The sequence below is a fragment of the Argiope bruennichi genome, chromosome 6 (genome assembly GCF_947563725.1).
Source record: "Argiope bruennichi chromosome 6, qqArgBrue1.1, whole genome shotgun sequence".
NCBI classification, from domain to species: domain Eukaryota; kingdom Metazoa; phylum Arthropoda; class Arachnida; order Araneae; family Araneidae; genus Argiope; species Argiope bruennichi.
The window spans coordinates 83,557,979-83,577,552 of NC_079156.1; the positions used below are offsets into that span (position 1 = coordinate 83,557,979).

General features: G+C 31.0%; 2 protein-coding genes across 3 annotated transcripts in view; both read left to right on the top strand.

Annotated features, from left to right (window-relative positions):
- LOC129972647 (polyhomeotic-proximal chromatin protein-like) overlaps positions 1-6,290 on the top strand; it is a 28,462-nt gene extending 22,172 nt beyond the window's left edge. Inside the window, exon 11 of the mRNA XM_056086859.1 lies at positions 5,341-6,290. Within this exon, the coding sequence (XP_055942834.1) occupies positions 5,341-5,565 (225 nt within the window). The 3' untranslated portion in view covers positions 5,566-6,290. The remainder of the gene's footprint in view (positions 1-5,340) is intronic.
- Positions 6,291-6,299: 9 nt separating this feature from the next.
- On the top strand, positions 6,300-12,825 carry LOC129972648 (uncharacterized). 2 transcript variants are annotated; one of them, XM_056086860.1, is made up of 3 exons: positions 6,300-6,578; positions 9,616-9,750; positions 12,239-12,825. In XM_056086860.1, exons 2-3 carry the CDS (start codon positions 9,644-9,646, stop codon positions 12,714-12,716), a joined length of 585 nt encoding a protein of 194 aa, XP_055942835.1. In that variant the 5' UTR covers positions 6,300-6,578; positions 9,616-9,643; the 3' UTR covers positions 12,717-12,825. The 2 variants fall into 2 exon arrangements, 1 of the variants encoding a protein (XP_055942835.1); XR_008784883.1 differs by lacking the exons at positions 6,300-6,578; positions 9,616-9,750 and adding an exon at positions 10,628-11,418.
- The last annotated feature ends 6,749 nt before the right edge of the window (positions 12,826-19,574 follow it).

Genomic DNA, 19,574 nt, shown 5'->3' on the forward strand with positions numbered 1-19,574 from the left:
AAAAGGAATCAGACAATGAGTCTTTATATTTAACTCTTATGGATAATAAAAATCCGCCATCCAAGATAGGGCTCTTTTCTCAATTCCAAGTATGTCAAAAGGTTTTAACTTTTCTCTCCAAATTCTATCAAACCTCCTAAATATGGCCAAGTGAACAGTAACAGAGTGATTGCTTGGCTTTAGGTTCTATGAATCTCTGACATATTGACAAAAAAAAAAAAAAAAAAAAAAAAAAAGTCGATAGTATTAAAAAAATTTTTGAAACTACATTGCTTCTTAAGGAATAAGGTATTTGCGGACAAGTAGAATTTTATCTTAGCCAGAATAAGTCTATCCATGAGCTTACGAATAAAGGAAGTCAGTGCAATTTTGCCTTCTGTAGAATTTGCATCTTTCCCAGTCTTCTGTATAAGGATGATAAAGGCTGTTTCCCATTCCCAAGGTAGAGGACTCAGATTCTTCGAGCGGTTAAAGAGCTCCAGAAATTGTTTTCCTAGAGGACTGAGATTACTGATCATGTATCCATGAATATCATTAGAGCCTGGAGACCTTTCAATATCTAAAGCTAAAAAAAAATTCATTTTCTGCAGTGAAAATTTGTTACAAAAAATGGGATTGCTCGTAATTGAAGATGTAGAATTATGAACCAATCTATCGGATTTTTTATTGCTATCTTATCTTTATCAAAAGTCAACACACTCATGTTTTTGAAGAGCTCTTCCAAGATGTTTGCAGCGGTGTTGCTATCATGAGGAACCTGAATTTTAGACTTAAGGATAGTATTATAATAATGAGCTAGAGGTTAGTCTTTATTGAAGGACTAAGTAAGGCACCATAATTTAGAGTTCTAGCATCTGCGCTGCTGCCTAAGTTTTCCCAAGGTTTCTTTTTGTGAGGTATAAAATTGCTTGATTTCCTGATTTAGTTTGCTCAGCTCAGTTTTCACTGCCAACTTGTTTGAAGTAGTAAATGCTTTCTCTTCTTTTTATGACAGGGATTTTTAGAGTAAGGCCATTTTGTCAGAAATAAGGCTTAATACGTTTAAAGCTGCCTCTAAGGCTGAAATATTCGGAGTGAAGAATTTCTTTTTTAAAAGAATATTATTCTATTTTAAGTTATAGCTATCGTCAAGGGACTGCGGGCCATATCGTTTTATTGAGAATTCTGAAGTCCAGTTTGCCTTTTTTAATATTCCAAAAAATTGTATGGCCGAAGACTTTTTGCAAATCTGAATACTGATCAATATTGTCAAAAGGAATGCCAACATTATTGAAAATACTTCGATTGCACTGTGGGACTCAGGACTGATATGAGAAATGTAAAAGACTTTCGGAAGTCCATAATTGAAAAGTTTATAAGTTGGAGAGGCTTTAATCTACTTGCCTCTTCCTAGACCTGAAGCACGCCCCTGATTTACTTGCGCGATGGATCATACATTCAGTGTCTGAATTTGGGGAAAAATGATTCAGAGTTGTGGGAAAGGAGCAGTTTGAATTTGTCCGAAGGCCTGGAGCACCAGAGGGAGAAAGCTGACATATCCTTAAGTCCGGTTCGATTTAGCTGGGCAAAGTAAAATGGCCTTCAGCCTTAAGTGACCATAACCAGAGTATATACTTCTGATCGTACGTTGGCTATTTCGCGCAGGAATATCTCTCCTTCACGACGAGACAGCAGAATAGTACTTTTGAGTGGAGTTGTTTCCATGGAGACTTAACTTTAGCTCATGAAAAGGTTAAAAAATTTGTTTCTTTTTTTAATACTAGAAACATTTGGTTAAAAAACACAGTTATATGAGCTTGCTTTTAAGATTAATAACCAAATAGAATAATTAAAATCAAAGTATATAGAATATGCTTTCAGTTTCTATGTAAATTATCATGAATTTCTTTCTGATGTAACTTGATTTTGCTGTCAGAAATAATGACAATTACATAAATCCAAATCAGATTTTTTTTTATTATTCATTTATGATACGATGTTTCTTAAAAGGAATCGTATTTGAATAATCATATAATTTTTTTTAAAAAAATAAATATCCAAGTGAATTATGTATGGTTATAATCTCTATCTCTACAAATAATAAAAGTTGAAGGCTTTTTTGTGTTTGCGTTCTACTGAAAAATATTTGGTCTAGAGCTATCAAACCTGGCACATACATAGATTGGAGGATGGGATTTCTTTGGCAACTTTTTTAGAAATTTTAATGAATTAAAAATTAAGTAAATTTTTAATCCTATTTTTTTTTCACCATATCTTTCAGAAACACAATAGTGCAAAAATTGTTTTTGTATATTCTTCAAATAAGAAGGGGGATAAAAAAAAATCAGCGTTACCATTTCTGCTGCCGTTTAGTTTTTCTTGTGTTCTTAATTAATTTTTAAAAATATTTTAAGCATATTTTACAACAATATAGTTCATCACGAATTAATTGTTTTTCTACAGTCGGTGATCAAAATATGAAAATTCGCTTATTTTTTCCACTTTGAATAGGTTCGGTATAAAACAAACTTTTAATAAAATTGAAATTTTGTTGTACTTAAATTAAGGTTTAACTTTAGAATCAATCAATGGTGAAAAATCTTTAAAATGTACCCATTTGTTACCACTGCTGCTTTTTTCTATTACTGAGCTGTCTGCTCTTTTCTAATTTTATGAATAAAGATACAGGCAGAAAATTGAGAAAATAAATCAAACGATGCCAAGCTTAAGCTTATGAGTTTAAACTTCAAATTTCGATAGATTTATAAAAATATTCTGCTGATGAAACTATGAAGATCAAGTTACAAAATTATTTAATTTACATGTTTAGAACTTTCAATTCCGACGTATTAACTGGTCTCTAGAGGTGGCCAATTACAATAATGTAATGATTGATTGGAAAATTTTAATAGAACAGTTTTTTTACTTTCTTTTAAACGCAGTACAGTCGTCAAAAAAAATTCGAACTCGAGATTTTGAAGAATGTCCACGTTTTAGACCTTTTTGAGTTTGAAAAACATATTTTTTTCAAAATGTCCATCTGTCTTTGACAAAAATAACTCAAACTCTTTGGTGTAGAATTCTGTCACATTTTGAGCGAAATCCACTTAGAGAAAATTTGTCTGTCTGACTATCTGAATAAAAGTTAATATGATAATATTTAAACGAAAAGAGCTAGATGTATAAAATTGGCACGCGCATTTAACGTCCTATAATGCAGACACCTATAAAATTTTTAGCCAAATCCAATGAGGTATTAGCCATCTGTCTTTCTCTACTTTTAGAAACACGTAAACGCGGTAATTCAAAAACGTAATAGCTTAAATATATCAAATTTGGTATAGGATTTTGTGATAATAAGTGTAGTTTTGTGTCAAATTTTGGTTTCAATCGATTGAAAAAAAATGTCACAATTACAAATTCGATTTTTTACACTTGCACGTTTCGGGGATTAATCTCCAAATAACTCGCCAAGGATAACACGATAGATTCAGTAAAACTGCTAAATACTTCGTAACTATTGTACTCCAATGCCAAATAAGGCGTTTTCTTTCATGACAAATTCATCACAGAGTATGCGAAAAAGTATTGGAGACGCCACTCCCGCTGGTTTATAAAATTTGATTTAACAAATCACAGAACCGAGAAATCGGTTAAATCAAAGAAAAGTCATGGGAAATCGTAAAAATATCTAAAAGTCATTGAAAATTGCCGGTGAGAGCATTTCGCACCATGCATCCGTGTGTGTGTGTAAAATTATAAAAAATAAAAAGCGCAAAGGTACTCAACGACTCTAGATTCAAATCAAATGTTATTCATAAAATCATATATATATAATATAACATATTTTATTTTCAGCTGAATGCAGGGTTGACAAGCAGTGAAGAGACTTTGTATTTTTAATTTCGTTTTATTCTCTCTCGGGAGGCATACATGATTATGAGGCTCAGTGCGGCACAAAAGCAGAAGTAAGTAAAGGGAAGGGTCAAAACAAATGATCACTAGTCTTATATAACATGGGATTTCCGGTCACGCGCCAATTCAGTACACGTGTTGACCTTTGACAAGGGCAACGAAGGGATCACTTTCATTTGATACGTAGAAGTGATTACGCAGTAATTTTTACACAGCTTCAATTGAATTAATTAAACAGAAAGTGGAATTGAATCAGGAAATAAGAGAATAAAATTACTATGGGCTAAATTAAGATAAAGCTTTGGAAATTAATTTGATTTAAATGAAGAGTTTAAAATATCATATGATATATATATCTTGTGTCGATAAAAAGTATATTCTATATATAAATGAGGAGAAATAAAAGCTGTAGATGCGTTAAATAACATACAGGAATTGCCTCCAAATTATTAAACTATATTAGAAAACAAGCATGAAAGTAAATTGAAAAGCTCAAATAAATTTAGTTTAAGTTACTTTCTTATCATCAATATAGTTTTTCCTGAAGAGGCCTCAAAATATTTCAGCGCCTGTGACCTCATATTGTCAAAATCCGCCACTGGTTGCTACTGTTTACCATTTAGGAAAAGTTCTTGTGACACGCAAATAAGAACATATATTTGCTCCTTAATATTATAGATAATGTGCTATCATTGTTTTTTCGTGAATCTAAAATTATGTCAATAATCCTCTAAACAACCAGCAGGAGTGGTCTCTTCAAAACTTTCTCGCATACTCTCTAATAAACTCGTCATGCCAGAAAACGTCTTGTATATCATTGGCGTACAATACGAAATACAAACTTTTGTCGGGAATTTAGTATTTTTATTAAATCTATCGCGTCATCCTTGGCGAATTATTTGGCGATTAATTTCTGACATGCGTTTATATGTAGTATAAAAACATCGATTTTTTTCAGACATTTTTTTTTTTTTTCATTTACATGTTTTTGAAATTGTAGACTGACACAGTCAACTAGTCGTTGACCATGACTAAAAAGTTGGCACTATAGATATTAAATCTATGTACCAAATTTCATCTATCTAGTTCTCTTCGTTTTATAATTATTATGTTAATTTGTATTCTAACAACCGGATAGATGAACTTCCGCCGAACAGATTTTATTCAAAACTTGATAGAAATCTGCAAATTTATTGTAAACACCGTATACCAATTTACAATCGTCTAGCTCAAAGCGTTTTTAAGTTATCTTTGTCACAGACAGATGGACTTTTTCTGAAAGTGAATCGAACTCAGGGCGGTCTAAAGCTTGGAGATTCGACAAAATCTCGAGTTCGAATTTTTGACGATTGTTATACTTTCTCTATACTCCGTATTCGAGAAAGTAAAAAACGAATTAATAGTTTTTTTTTCATACTACTCATAATAGTATGATTTTATTTTCAGGTAGATGAAGTATTTGAATTTGTTCAAAACTTTCCCGATTGCTCTGAATATGCTGACAATTTCAAATCTCAGGAAATCGATGGCCAGGTGTTGCTACTTTTGAACGAATGTCATCTAAGGACAAATTTATGCATGAAGCTTGGACCAGCATTAAAATTGCTATCTCAAATCAGAAGAATGGAAGAGAAACTACAGTCGCAGCTGCCTGACACTTTAGTTGTTTAAATCACAGCGAAATAGGCCTTTCATTTTATTATTAAACCGGTGAACCAATCGCTTTTGATTTAACCGAGTTGTTACATTTGATACTCATCCCAGTGCCTAACAAATATAAACCGATTATTTATGTAAATAAATCTGAAACACCTAAAATTTTGTGTTCTATATAAATTTAAACTGTTTATTAAGTTTTCATCAAATTTTGATGACAAATACTGTTAAGAATTAGGAAGATTTTAATGAGGTTACCTCCAAGTTTTAATTAATTAAAAACTTCTATTGCATATGCACTGCATTGTAAAAGCAAAAAATAAACCATTGGAGCTTCAAACAATTGTTTAATGCATTGAATTTAACTCTTAAATATATATTGTTGCCGTCTACATCCAGTTCCACTTAATTTTATTTAAAAACCTGAGTGCTTTTGTTGAGTGTGCTGAGTGAGTGCTAACGCACGTTGATAACCATAGAATTTACTTTTACATTTGAATGTGGGTGGGTGGGTGATGAAGTTCAGTGTGTTACCTGAAGAGATAGTTTCTATTGTCGAGTTCCCTATAACGGAGTTATCTGTCTAATAGTTAAAAAAGTACTTCGGGTCTGTTATCAGGTAAGCTATCAATGTTTGATGTTGTATTTGAAAATTATATTAGATACAAGTTAGATTTTAGGGAAATACTGTATGTTGTTAAAACTCTACATACAACTTTTTTCAAAATATACCATATTATTACCTGGATTTTATATTTATTTTTTACGTAACTTGTGACTACTTTCCTATAATAAAAGATTTTTTTAAAAATTCAAAACAAATAATCATGCATTTAAGGGTTAAAATATTTAAATACTTTTCTTTTCCATATTTTGATTAATTAATTTAATATTCAAAAATATTTCTTTAATTTGAGATTTTTTTTCAGGTTTCTTGTCAGAGGCAGCGACAGTGGAGTGGCAAGGGGCAGCAAGTGCTCCTCTGTCCCTCCGCAATCGACAAAAATCTTCATTGCTTTGAAACATAGGTGCGGCGAGTTGTGTATTAACTAATACAATAATTTAAAACCCATCTTACAGTTAATGTATTATAAACAATCGTAATATCGGAGGAATGATTTAAGTTGGCTGAATGAGAAAGTTCGGCATATAGCCGACAAAGCAACAGGTGATGAAGTATCGCATTTTCCTACTATTCTCCGTGCATTGACTAAGAAATCAATGTAACGTTAGATCAGCATATTGTCAGACATGATTCAACTATTGACCATTCAATCTATAATTTGTAATACATTTGGCATAGTAGCCGACGAAGTGAAAAGTGTCGTACTTTGTCAACTATCCTTTGTTGGCCCACAAAGAGATGGAAGTAACCGATGTCGACGATGTTAAAATGAGAGGTAATCAGAGATTTAATTTGACTATCGGACATTCACCCTACGATTTGCAGCACATTGGGCAGAATAGCTGATGGGATGAAAATCGTATTAGCAAACGATTTCCTTTTTTTTTTTTTTTTTTTTTTTTTTTTTTTTTTAAAGCTAAGAAATCAATGCGGCTGACACCAACGACGTTTGAACTAGATTTGGCAACACAAGCCATAAGATGGCAGGTAAATGTACTAAAATAGTTATCCTAATATGCACTTAACTTGTTCAATGAATTAGTACCTCAGTTTTTCAGATTCTACATTCAATTTTGTGACATTTTTGATACATAATGTAATATTTTTTCTTCTGCCAATTACATTGTAATAAAACCTATATAATCACAAATAATTCTGAATATTTAATGCACTTTGTATAAAATGCAGGGTGTATCAAAAAAGAAAAGCAAGAAAAGGGACAAGGAATTCTGGGTGAGATAGATACAGGGGTGTCAACGCATATTAAGATAACGCTCATGACTTATTTTCTTTTTTCCCGCTTCCTCTTTTTTCAACAATGTGCATTGCCGTTTATTGAAATACTGGAATAGTTATCCGGAAGGGACAGTACGAAATATTTACTGTGCCATACTTGTTAAGGCTCTAAAAACGTTCGAAAAAATTATTAAAAAAATTTCTCAAACATTAAATAAATTTTTAATGTTCGAGATTTTTAATTTATTATTAGTTATGCTTAGGTACTTTTTATGTGTTGTTAAGGAAGAATGTACAGATTGGTCCAATCGATGGAAAACAAAAACACAGCAGGATGAATTCGGTGCTCCAGAGAGATATATGGAACATGGTAGAAGCTGTCGTAAAAACACTTGCAGTGAAGCCACTTTTGCACATAACACATTCGATCATCATTCTCTTTAATATGTTGTTTTGGAGCAATCCCTTGACCGACTTATTAGATTGACTTTAATGTACTATACTGAAATGTAATTAATTGCTGTGTGTAATTATGTTAATGGATCGCTCGATCTAGTATGATGAGATTTTAACTTGTAGCTATAAGTTTTCAATGATCGCGTATTCGTTCACGGTGTGCTTTTTAAACGACCCCATCCATTTGAAAATTATTATTTGTTGGACCATTCTAGGCCAAATTTTAGTTTTTACCAAGGGGAAAAAAAACCCTACTAGTTCTGGAATTTAAAAGTGTTTTACGAAATAAAAAAAAAAAAAGGTTTTCAAAATTTATTCTTCAGGGTTTGGACACTATAATTTTATTAAAAAAAAAATTTCCTTTCCTTTCTTTTTTTTTTTTTTTTTTTCCTTTTTTTTTAGTTTTTATAGAGTCCCCCCCCCCCAATGAAATCTTCCTTTACATATAAAGATTACATAAAGACAAACCATTGAAATTAGAAACACGCAAATCGAAAAGTTACTTCTTGGGTATTAGAGGCTTACTAAGAACGGATATTCCAAAATTTTAGAAGTTTAATTAAAAAATTAAAGATAGAATTTTAATGCTTTGTCGCCGTAATATCAAAGCATCATCGCACAAAAATTATTTTTTCATCATTTTAAAAATTAAAAAAAAAAATAGCTTCTCAATTATATTGTTTTGTTTGAATGAATGCATCCCCCCCCTTCAGTTTTAGTAATTTCTGAAAAATAGAGTTATGAAAAAAATTTATAGCAATGATTATTATAATGAAACTCAAAACAATATAATTGCTACTTTGATACTTTGAAAAAAAAAGTTCTTTATTAAACTTCAGAAATAAGAAGCGAGAGAATTTTTTTTATAGTCTGACCATTTCTGAATGCTGCTATTCTTTTCTATTAAAAAATGATTTAAGAAATTCATTTAGAACATAGCATTGTATTGTCGTCCATTTTATGACAGTTTTGCCAGTCATGATGGTAGCCATTCCGAAAAGCGTTGATCTTATATTTATAGAACTGCAACTAAAAATTATTTTTTTAAAAAATCGATAAAGACTGTGTATTATTATAAATCAGAAAATATTATATGCTTAGAAAATACGCAAGTTTACATATGTGTACATGTACAAAGGTGCTTAATTTTTTGTCTAAGGTTCTTAAAAATACTTAATTTTTGCAGCAGTTTCTTACGACACGCCCTGAAATGTCTTAATATAATGATGATTAAAGTTGTTCATAGAATATTGATATATAACAAACTGCGAAAAACTAATGCACACAAACAAGAAATATTATTATAATTATTTTTTGAGAACATTAGTTTGCAATAGCTATGAAGGGGAAAATGTATTTGAAAATAATGCAGTGCAAATTCAATATCTGATTGCTTTTGAATAAAATGTATTATTTTTTTCCGGAGAATCTCCATATTTAAAAATAAATTTCATTTGGAAAATGTTGTTAAAAATTTTCTTCGAGATTCCTTTATTCAAAAGTCAAATACAAATTCCAAACAATTTCGAAAAGAAAAAAGAAAATGCACCAAGAACTTTCTAAAGTTGAACCATAATCGAATTAATGTATTAAATTCTGACGGATTCAAATAATTAGAAATTGCAGCTTCGAACTGTGAGGGTTTTCTCAACTTTTTTTTACAGCAAAAGTTGTAATTATTTTAACGATAATGTAACGAGAGTTACTTTAAAAAGTTTTTATTAAAAGAAGTTGTTTTATTCCTTTAGATTTTGATGGAAATTTCAAATACATCTCATGATCTCTAATCATCAGGATGAAGAAAATAGCCAAGCAAATGATTCTAAATGTGAAGAAGCAAAGATTCTTGGAGTCAAACAGAAAATTTCAATTCTAGAAAATAAGTATGTACCACCTGGGGCGAGTGATATTTGCAAATTGCATGCCTACAAGACTAGATTTCATATCCCATCGTATTCAATACCCAAGGATGGCAAATTCTACCTGTCATTTACAAAAATTTTTTATAAGTATGAATGACTCGAATATTCTGTCTGCAAGGATACAATATTTTGCTATTATTACATGCATTTTCTTCATAATGCTGATGATTCATGCAATGAAGCATTTCGAGTCTTAGGTTTGGATGAAATGTTACGGAAAAGACAACAAAGAAAACTTTGCTGAGGCACCAGTTAAGTTCCGCCCATAGCAAAACTGTTGTTAACTGCAACTTTTTTAAGGAATCTCAAAATAAAGGAAATGTGCTGATGCAATTAAGGTAGGGGAAAGTAACAGTAATAAAAGAAACATACATTATATGCGCACTTTGTGCGAAATTCTTCTCTGAATTGCGCAGCAAAAAATTGGCATTAGAGAATCTAATGAATTTCGCCAGTCAGACGTAACTATAAAAAAGGATGTCATTGATGATGGGCCATTGAGTGGAAATTTTTTAAGTATGCTGGCTTTGGTTGCAAAGCATGACGGCATCATTGCATGGAAAATCAGGAATGGATCATCCAATTGCAAACACTATTTTATACAAAAGGCGCTGTTGGATATTATAGCAGAGGAGGTGCGAAAGGAAATTCAAAAAAAGTAAAAATAGCAGAATATTTTTCCATTCTTGTAGACGAATCTAAAGATTTGGGGAAAAGAGAGCAGTTATCCCTTGCAGTGCGTTATTTATATAACGATAGCATCTATGAAGAATTTCTTTCTGTAGAGGAATTAAGTTCTACTTAATTCCTCTACAGAAATGCTGATGCCTCAAAATGCTGACTCCTCAAGCGATAAAATCATTCAAGTCTTTAAAAGGAACAACATCAACTTGGAAAATGCACTGGTCAAGCATATGACGGTTCTAAAGTGGTTTCTGGCAAACATGCTGGAGCGAATGCATTAATAAAAAAATATTTTGCACCTTTAGCAAATTACATTAATTGTTTTAATCACAAATTAAATTTAGTAATAGTAGATGTATAAAATCGATCCAATATGTTTCAGACTACATATCGATTTTACAAAAATTGTATTCATTTATGAGTTGTTGCACCATTCATCCAAAGTGAATAGAAATTCAAAATCTTAATGAAATGGAAATAATGGAACTAAAATCCACATCTGAAACAAAATAAGTAGGCCAAGCCTCTTTGCTGAATATAGTTTGCAGAAGATTAAAGTGCATTTATGTATTTCTTTACAAAATGTGCAATAATTGCTCTAACAACTCGAACATAATAGTGGATTAATTTCTCAATTTAAAACATCTTTCATTAGGTCGATCTTCGTTTTAAGGACAGTATTTCAGTTATATATAACGACCTCTGATTTGCTTCAAAATCTTAAGCAAGATTATTCTGAAACTTGAATCCTTTTGGACACTTTAAAAGATGATTTAATAAAAATATGGAAAAAAATCATCATTAAAAAAAGATGTGGGACAAGCAAAATTGGTTTTCTAAGAAATAAAGCTTGAAGAAAATTTAAAAAAGACCTAAAAAACTATTAAAAAGACTAGTTGAATCTTCTGCCAGAAAAGAAGTCAACAATTATGAAGTACATTGCAGGTAAATTTAGTTTTTCTTTTATGTTAATATTGACTGTAAAAAATAAAAAAGCAATGAAATTTAATTGGAAAATAAATTGGAGTGGTCTCCGAAAATTTCTCGTAACTGCATGACTTTGGAGAGCTATAGTTACGAAATATTAACTTTTGGCGTGAAATTAGCATTTTTACTGAATCTGTTGTGTCATCTTTGCCTAATTATTTAGTGATTAGTCCCCATCTTACGTTTAATAGTATTCAAAAATCGAATTTGTGTTTTAGACACGATTTTCGCAACTGATTGAAACAAAACTGACACAAAAACTACTCTTTTTATCACACTATTCCATATATATTTAAGATATAGAATTTTCGAGTTATCGTGTCTGCATTTTTCAAGAATTATTGACCGACAGACTGTCAATCCTTTGTTAAATTTGGCTCCAAATTTGATAAGTGTCTAAACTATAGATATTAAATCTGTATACCGAATTTTATCTATCTAGCTCTCTTCGTTTTGTATTTATTGTGTTAACTTATATTCGGACAGACGAACTTCCTCTGAACATATTTTACTCAAAATTTGATAAAAGTCTGCAAATTTGGTGTAAAGATCGTTTACAAAATTTCAACCGGCTAGCTCAAAGCGTTTTGTCACAGACAGACGGATATTTTCCAAAAATGTGTTTCTCTAACTCGTGGAAATCTCGAGTTCAAGTTTTTTGACGACTGCTATACATTCTCTATACACTACATATACGAAAATGTAAAAAATGATTGCAAACATGCTCAAAAATTAGTTTGTAAATTCATTTCTTTTAAATATTAGTGTTTTTTTACAGCACAATTCTCGCTGTCATAAACAAGATTTTGGCTGAAATAGACCAGAGATTCAGCAACGACAACAAGTCCATTATATTAGGCGTGAGAGCTCTCGTTCCCGGATCTTCGAATTTTATAGAGAAGAAAGGCGTCCTTCCTTTCGCTAAGCTGTATGAAGCAAACATTGATAACTTGTCAATAGAACTGAAAAATATGGAAAATGTTATGAATAGAAAGAGCTCCAATAAACCTGCTAGTTTGTTTCATTCATCGCCAAAGCCTTTTTTGAACTCAATTGCTTATCAAGAATTGTTTGTACTGCACCTCATCAAAATTTGCCTCTACTGTACCTCATCAAAAGTTGCCTCTATTGTTCATCAAAAGTTGCCTGTACTATTCCTACATGCAAAAGTTGCCTGTACTATTCCTACATGCAAAAGGAGTTTCTGTACTCTGCAGCTGGTAAAAAAACTGCTTACTAACTACTATGTTAGATAAAACAGTAAAAAGCCTAATGATATTTGGAATTCACAAAAAAAAAAGATCCAAAAATCTTGATTTGGATACGATTATCAAAATTTTTGATGTATTTCCCAACAACAGAATACAGTTCCATTAAAATTATTGAACGAAAGTGATAATGTATAAGTTTAATAATAAATCAATAGTTATTTTCTCTTATTTCAGCAATTATTTTATTAATAATGTACAAATTTATTTACAATATCAAAGCGTTATATTTTATTTGTTTTGATATTTATGCTCTGAATTCTACATTTCCTTTATTGCTCTTCTTTCCGTCAGAAAATTCTGTCTCCATATAATTATTTGTAAGCATATTTATAATTATTTGATAAATTATTCAAACAAGGACTTATTATAATTAGCTTATATATTAATTATACAAGCTATTTACTTTTAATATATGAAATTGATTATTATGTGATAGATGGAAGTTAAATTTGAGAAGTATTGCTTCTCTCCCCCCCCCCTTTCCATCCGGAAACTTTTGCCGCTGCCTATGCTTATTATTGCTGTCCGAAATAGTAGAAAAAAGAAACCTGGGCGGGACAATGAAATAATGTGAATGAACAATGAAATAAATGAAAGATTACCCAATTCTCATTTTGTACAATCAAAAAATCAATGTTTTTATCATATAGATATCGAGCATATTAATGGAAGTCTTGATTTTTGTTACTACAGAAAACATTTTTTTTTTTTTACAAATGTTGTAGCAGATTTACAGCAATAAGAGAAAAGTTAATTTCAGCACCTGAATAAAAAAAGTGATGAATTTTACTAAACTAATCAATATTTGATTTTTAAAATTATGAATTATTTTGAGGCTAAATTAGAGAAAGTAAGCCCCTTCGATAAACTTCTGCCGCCGTTTTTATCGTGTCACAGGCTCACAAATATAATACCAAATGTGTGAGTTTTCGAATTCAGAGAAGTCTGCTGGATTATGCTAGATTACTGTTCGTTTCAGTATTCTGAGACCACCACGTTTTCTTTCGGAATTCTTCATAATTCTTTGACCTTGATTTTCGCCCTATTAGATACTTTTGTGTTCAATTTTTTTTTCCGCGTATCTGTGTATCGTGTCGTTTCCGACAGTATTATTTTAATGTTGTTGTTGTTTCTTATGGCATGTTACGAAGACAGCGATTTTAAGCCGGTGGGGGAGCGTCTCTTGTTTTTATAGTAGCGCCATCTAGGGCCAAAAGAACAACTTAGCTACACACACGTCACAACCTTTTTTACGGGGCGGTCTTCATTTGCGCATTTCATTCACTCAACCACAGATTGTAATTTCGTCCTGAATCAGAGAACGATCACCCCTGATCCAGTACCCCCAGTGGTATTACTCTCGACATGGAAGACATTGTGACAACGACAGATTTATACGTGCGCCAGCCACCATACACACGGAGAGCCTACGGCCGACGGGGTTCGAACTCGCAACCTAAGGGACGCGAATCCAACGCTCTATCAACCAGGCTATCCCGGCAATATTATTTTAATTCAGTCCGCTAGTAATCCGGGTTTATTTTATTGTTAAATGTAAACATATCCTCCTTTCATCTTCCCCCACCCCTATTTTTAAGAATTAAACCCATCCTAACGCATGCGCGGAAGGTTCTAGAATCCGTTGTCAAACAATTGGAGCCCATAGGCAAATCAGTCTTCGGGACTCTTATTTCTCAGTTCCCAAAAATTATTCTCATCTTTTTTTAACTTAATTTTCACATTTAAATGATAATTTTTCAACAAAAATGCATATCATAAATAATTAAATTACTATTATTATCTTGCTAAAATTAATTTATTATTTAAAATTTTGATTATTAAATTTATTATTTTAAAAAATAATTCAGATTTTATTTTTAATTAAATTAATTTTTTTAACATTGGCTTCCTTAATTATTTTTCAATATTGTTCAAGTGATATTTATCAAGCTGAAACAATAAAAATATTTAATTCTTAAGCAAAATAGTAAAAAGATGACAAAACGTTAATAAATTCTAAATATTCTTTAATTAGAGGATAGACTTTTTAAAACTGGGGGGAAAAAAAGCGGAATTATTTTATAAAACAATTTATAGCTTATATTTCAATTTATACTGTGTACATGCTGATATTGCTACTTACCTCAACTTTCTTAGTAAAAATTCTGTTAAAATATCTTGGAAGTCATGTTTTTGACTTGCTGACGATCTAGTTGTATAAAAAATTTTCAGTATCTTCAATTTCAGAAAATTCCGTTCGCCACTTGCATTTGTGATCATAAGAGATCTGCAAATTTTTTGCTGTCATTACATTCGGAAAAGTTGCTTGTACCATTTTATCGTACATCTGTTTATAAGAATCCATGACATGCACTATTTTCCTTCATATTATTATGGAAATTCAAGGGAGTCCTTTTCCGATTTGTTGGTCAACGAAATAAACAGTCCATCAGTAACAAACGACGACGTTTATTGAAGACGACAAATATACAGCCGAGACGAACACAGACCATACACAGCAGCACACTACAAACAGTAGCCCACAAGAAGTAATCGGTAGTAAAAACCACAACATACAAAGCAGCAGAGAGAATTCAGCAGGAGGGAATATACGTAGCTTCACTCTACAATCTCTCCAAACGTCTGCAATTCTCCACTGTCTCCTCTCTTTAAATGTATCCAACTGTCGGCTCACTACTACACGACTGGCTACTCCACACTCGATTCGATGCTTTTCCACAGTAAACACCTGAATTAGGCACACAGCTCAATTCAGTAATCGCTTGAGCTCTTCGCTGGACTGATCCAACTATTCGCCATGAACTCTTTATATGATTGATTCGTTTCACGAATGCGATTGATTGCAGCTTGAGACTGCCGGCCTTTTATAGTTTCCGGGAGGCGTGCAGATAAGGCTCTGAATTAATCAGGTGTATCTCGATTCTTATTGGCTCAATTGCAAAAATTCTGGAATTTTTGCAATATATATTGCCGTGCATTTGAAATATGTAAATTCATTAAAATCCCGAAATCGATTTTCTTTTTATGGCAACAATACTGTTTTAATCTCACTTTCTATAAGGACAATTTATCCACTTTTGAAAATTAGCTTCATGGCACAATGAAGTCATGCAATGCTTTTCAGTGGGTAATTTTTATGAAAAGCAAGGAAGTGATAATTCTCAGTATTTTCTCTGTATATATTGGCACTTTATACATTGACATAAAAATATTTAAAATCAAATTTTAATTAATTTTAAAATCAAAAAAGAAAAACAAAGTTATTAATTTATAAATGTCTAATCAGACCTGCACTCACATACTCTTCAGAAAGCTGGACAATGACACAAAGATAAAAATAGCCTTGCTATCTCTGAGCGGCAGATACTAAGAGCTGTCTATGGAGGAATACATGTTGATGGCGTTTGACACAGACGTTCAAATTTAGAACTTTACCGTGCCTACAAGGAACCCGAAAACAAAATACACAAGGAATGAAAAACAAAAATACAAAGGATTAAACGGGTTCCACATTATTAGGATGAACAGGGAGCGTACAACGCAAAAAATATTCCTGGCCAAGCCCACTGGAACAAGAACTAGGGGTCGACCCAACCTTAGATGGGAATTTCGCCACTTTAAAGAGTGATTAACTATAAGACCATGGCCAAGAAAAGAGAGGCCTGGAAGAAAATTCTTAAGGCCAGAGCTCACCCGGCGCTGTCGTGTCACTGAGGAAGGATACATTGATTTCAGTCTATTTCTATACCTGTTACAATCGCTTTCTACTTATATAGAGAATTAATGCCAATTGATATACAAGACTGAGAAGAGAGACTGAAATGCAAGAGCCTGTCATTTGGCAATCTCGGTTGGATGGAAAAGACAAATACAACAGTTGCATTTGAATTTTTAATGCGTTGCCTCTGATGAAAAAGAAAACGCTGCAAGATCACATAAATGTGGTGTTGTAACGATTTATAGGTATGAGCATTAAAATAAATTAGGAGAAAGGGGAAAACGTAATAACGAGAGCGATTAACTGAATGTGGCGTACTCGTTTTCATTGTAATAACAGTATATTATTAGTAAACAAATATATTTCCATAAGTGAAATATTTCAAGCGAAAATTTGTTGAAAAATCTTTGCAGATAAAAATTATGAATTCGAAATAAACTTTATAAATTCGAAAAAAAATGGCAAAATAATTCGTGCTTTATAATTTTGCATTCACTTTTAAGTTTATATTTCAAATGATTATTTAAAACTAATTATTTCACTATCCATAATCTTATTAGTTAAGAAAATGAGTAACATTATTGAAATATCTTGGAAACAAATTCACGCGAATGTCTCGTAGTTAGGGAGTCCTTTAAAATTAAAAATATCAGTTTTGACAAACTTTCATAAAATTTGAATGAACAAAGAAAATTACTCAAGGATTTATTTTTCATACCGCGTATAAGAAAATATATTAAAATTTCTGGCCCCATTTAAATGTAATAGATTTTTATATATTTAACCCTCTTTTTTTTAAATTTTAAACATTTAAAAATATTCTATGAGGTTTATAAAATAGAAAAATATTAGATTGGGGAAGCAAAATATCTTCTATTTTAGTAAAAGATGGATCAAACCAATCTGATATTATTCCCGATTCTCTTACGATTCATAACTTTTACTCAAAGTGAAATGTATATTACATATACATATGCACACACAGAATTTGACATTTTCTCCACCAAATGGCATTTAAGTTTGCAACAGTTCAGACAGTAACTTATATTTATATAATCTCGTTCCTGCTTAAATGACTGCACACTATATAATACGAATTGTTTCAGATTCTGACATCATTGCTGAGTTACTTATAAAAGAAAAAACGCTAGAAAATACCTTCAAAATGCATTGCATTATAACAGTTTCACTTCTATCATAGCAAATCATTTTTATCAATAGTTTCATTTCTTTCAATTTATTTACAAATAGATATGTAAATAAATTGCTCTACCCAAGTTGCGATCAACCATATTTAGAAATTGAAATAGATCCAAAAAGATTATGTTAAATAAAACAAATTGAAAAACGTAAGTTAAAGACTTTCTTAGTTCGCTAATTATTAAATACAAAACTAAAAAACCAATTGCAAGAATTTAATGAATATGTATTAAAACAATGATTTTAATAACAAATGCATAATAAAATAGCATTTTACAATAATTTAATATTTTAATGATTAAATCGTTTATTAGTATATAGTTATATGCAAAAAACACTTACTCCTAATGTTCTGGTTTAAAAACAAAATACACACACACACACATAAGAAAAAAAAAAAGAAAGCAAACAAATAACATGAAAATTTTTATTCGGGATGGACTAAAATATACAGTTGTACTCTTTTCACATTGCACTTATAAAATATTACAAAAATAAATCTAAATACAACAGGTTTTGTTATAGTGTAAAAATACCAGCAACAAAAGGTCAATTCACAAAGTAAAAAAATATATCACAGTTTGACAGGTAGAACAACAAAACACAAAATTGATTGAATATTTAAACAAGTTCATGATTAAACTATGGTATTAAAAATCGTAAGTATATAATTATACAAAAAATATATATCACAGTTTGACAAGCAGAATCACAAAATTGGAAATTTAAACAAGTTCATGATTAAACCATGGTATTAAAAATCGTAAGTATATAATGGATCAAAAAATTGTAGAGAACTAAAAACTTACAGCATGCAAGTTTTTGGTAAAATGGCTGTTAAAAAATTTAATATAAAATTCTTGAAATAATTGTAGTAGTGCTGATGAGAGCCAGCAAAGCTTTTCTATCATAGAAAAAGGGTACAGCAATGTGAATTATGCCCAATGCTAAGAAAAATGCTGTTGGGTGGATTTCAGTCAATAAATTACTATAATTGTTTATTCCAATGATATAAATCGTTTACGAATTTGTTATTTAGTTTGATGGATGCGCCAAATAAATTTTTGTAAATATAAAACATTGAGGTAACAGAAATAACAAGACACATTTCTACATCTTTCACATTTTCTGTGAGGATCATTATTTTTGTACATAATGAGAATAGTATGTTTTGCTCTTCTATATTCTTGCCTTATTTTATTGAGCTATTCTGTACAACGACTCAATTTGTAAGAAAGTTGAATTTATATCCCATTTTTATAAATATTATTTCACATTTTAAGCTGTATAATGTGGACATGATTTTTCCTATTCCAGACAGCTAATATTATATGAAGTTATTTTAATAACTTATGCATGAATAGCACATATTATTCATTTTTTAAAAAAATACAAGTTATTTGCATTATTAAAAATATAAAAACTTTTTATAGATTAGGACAGATTGTCATTTAAATTGAAATGAAGAAATACAAAGAATTTATTACCAAATCGAAAAAATTTAAATTTGGCTAAAATGTACATGCAAGCTGGATGAGCAAAAATTATTCAAAAAGTTAACAGTATTTTGGATTGTGTAAATGCCTCAATTTACTTTACAATGGCAAAACGTGCAAGCATATTTTTCTCTCCTGAATTCATTTGTCTTCAAGTCATTCCGTTTTCGTTCTTTTTTTTTCGGGGGGGGGGGAGAGAGACTGATCTCCAAACTGAATATATATATCCAATCTAAACAACTTCTATTCCAACTAAATTTGGAAAAACTTGACACTGAAGTTCAGAGATTAAAAAAGAAAAAAAAAAAAAATAGCTATATATAATTTTTCTATAGATGTCAAATCAGATTATTAAAAAGAAGCAACTATATGCATAATTTAGAAGACCAGTTGTGATCTCAGGGACAA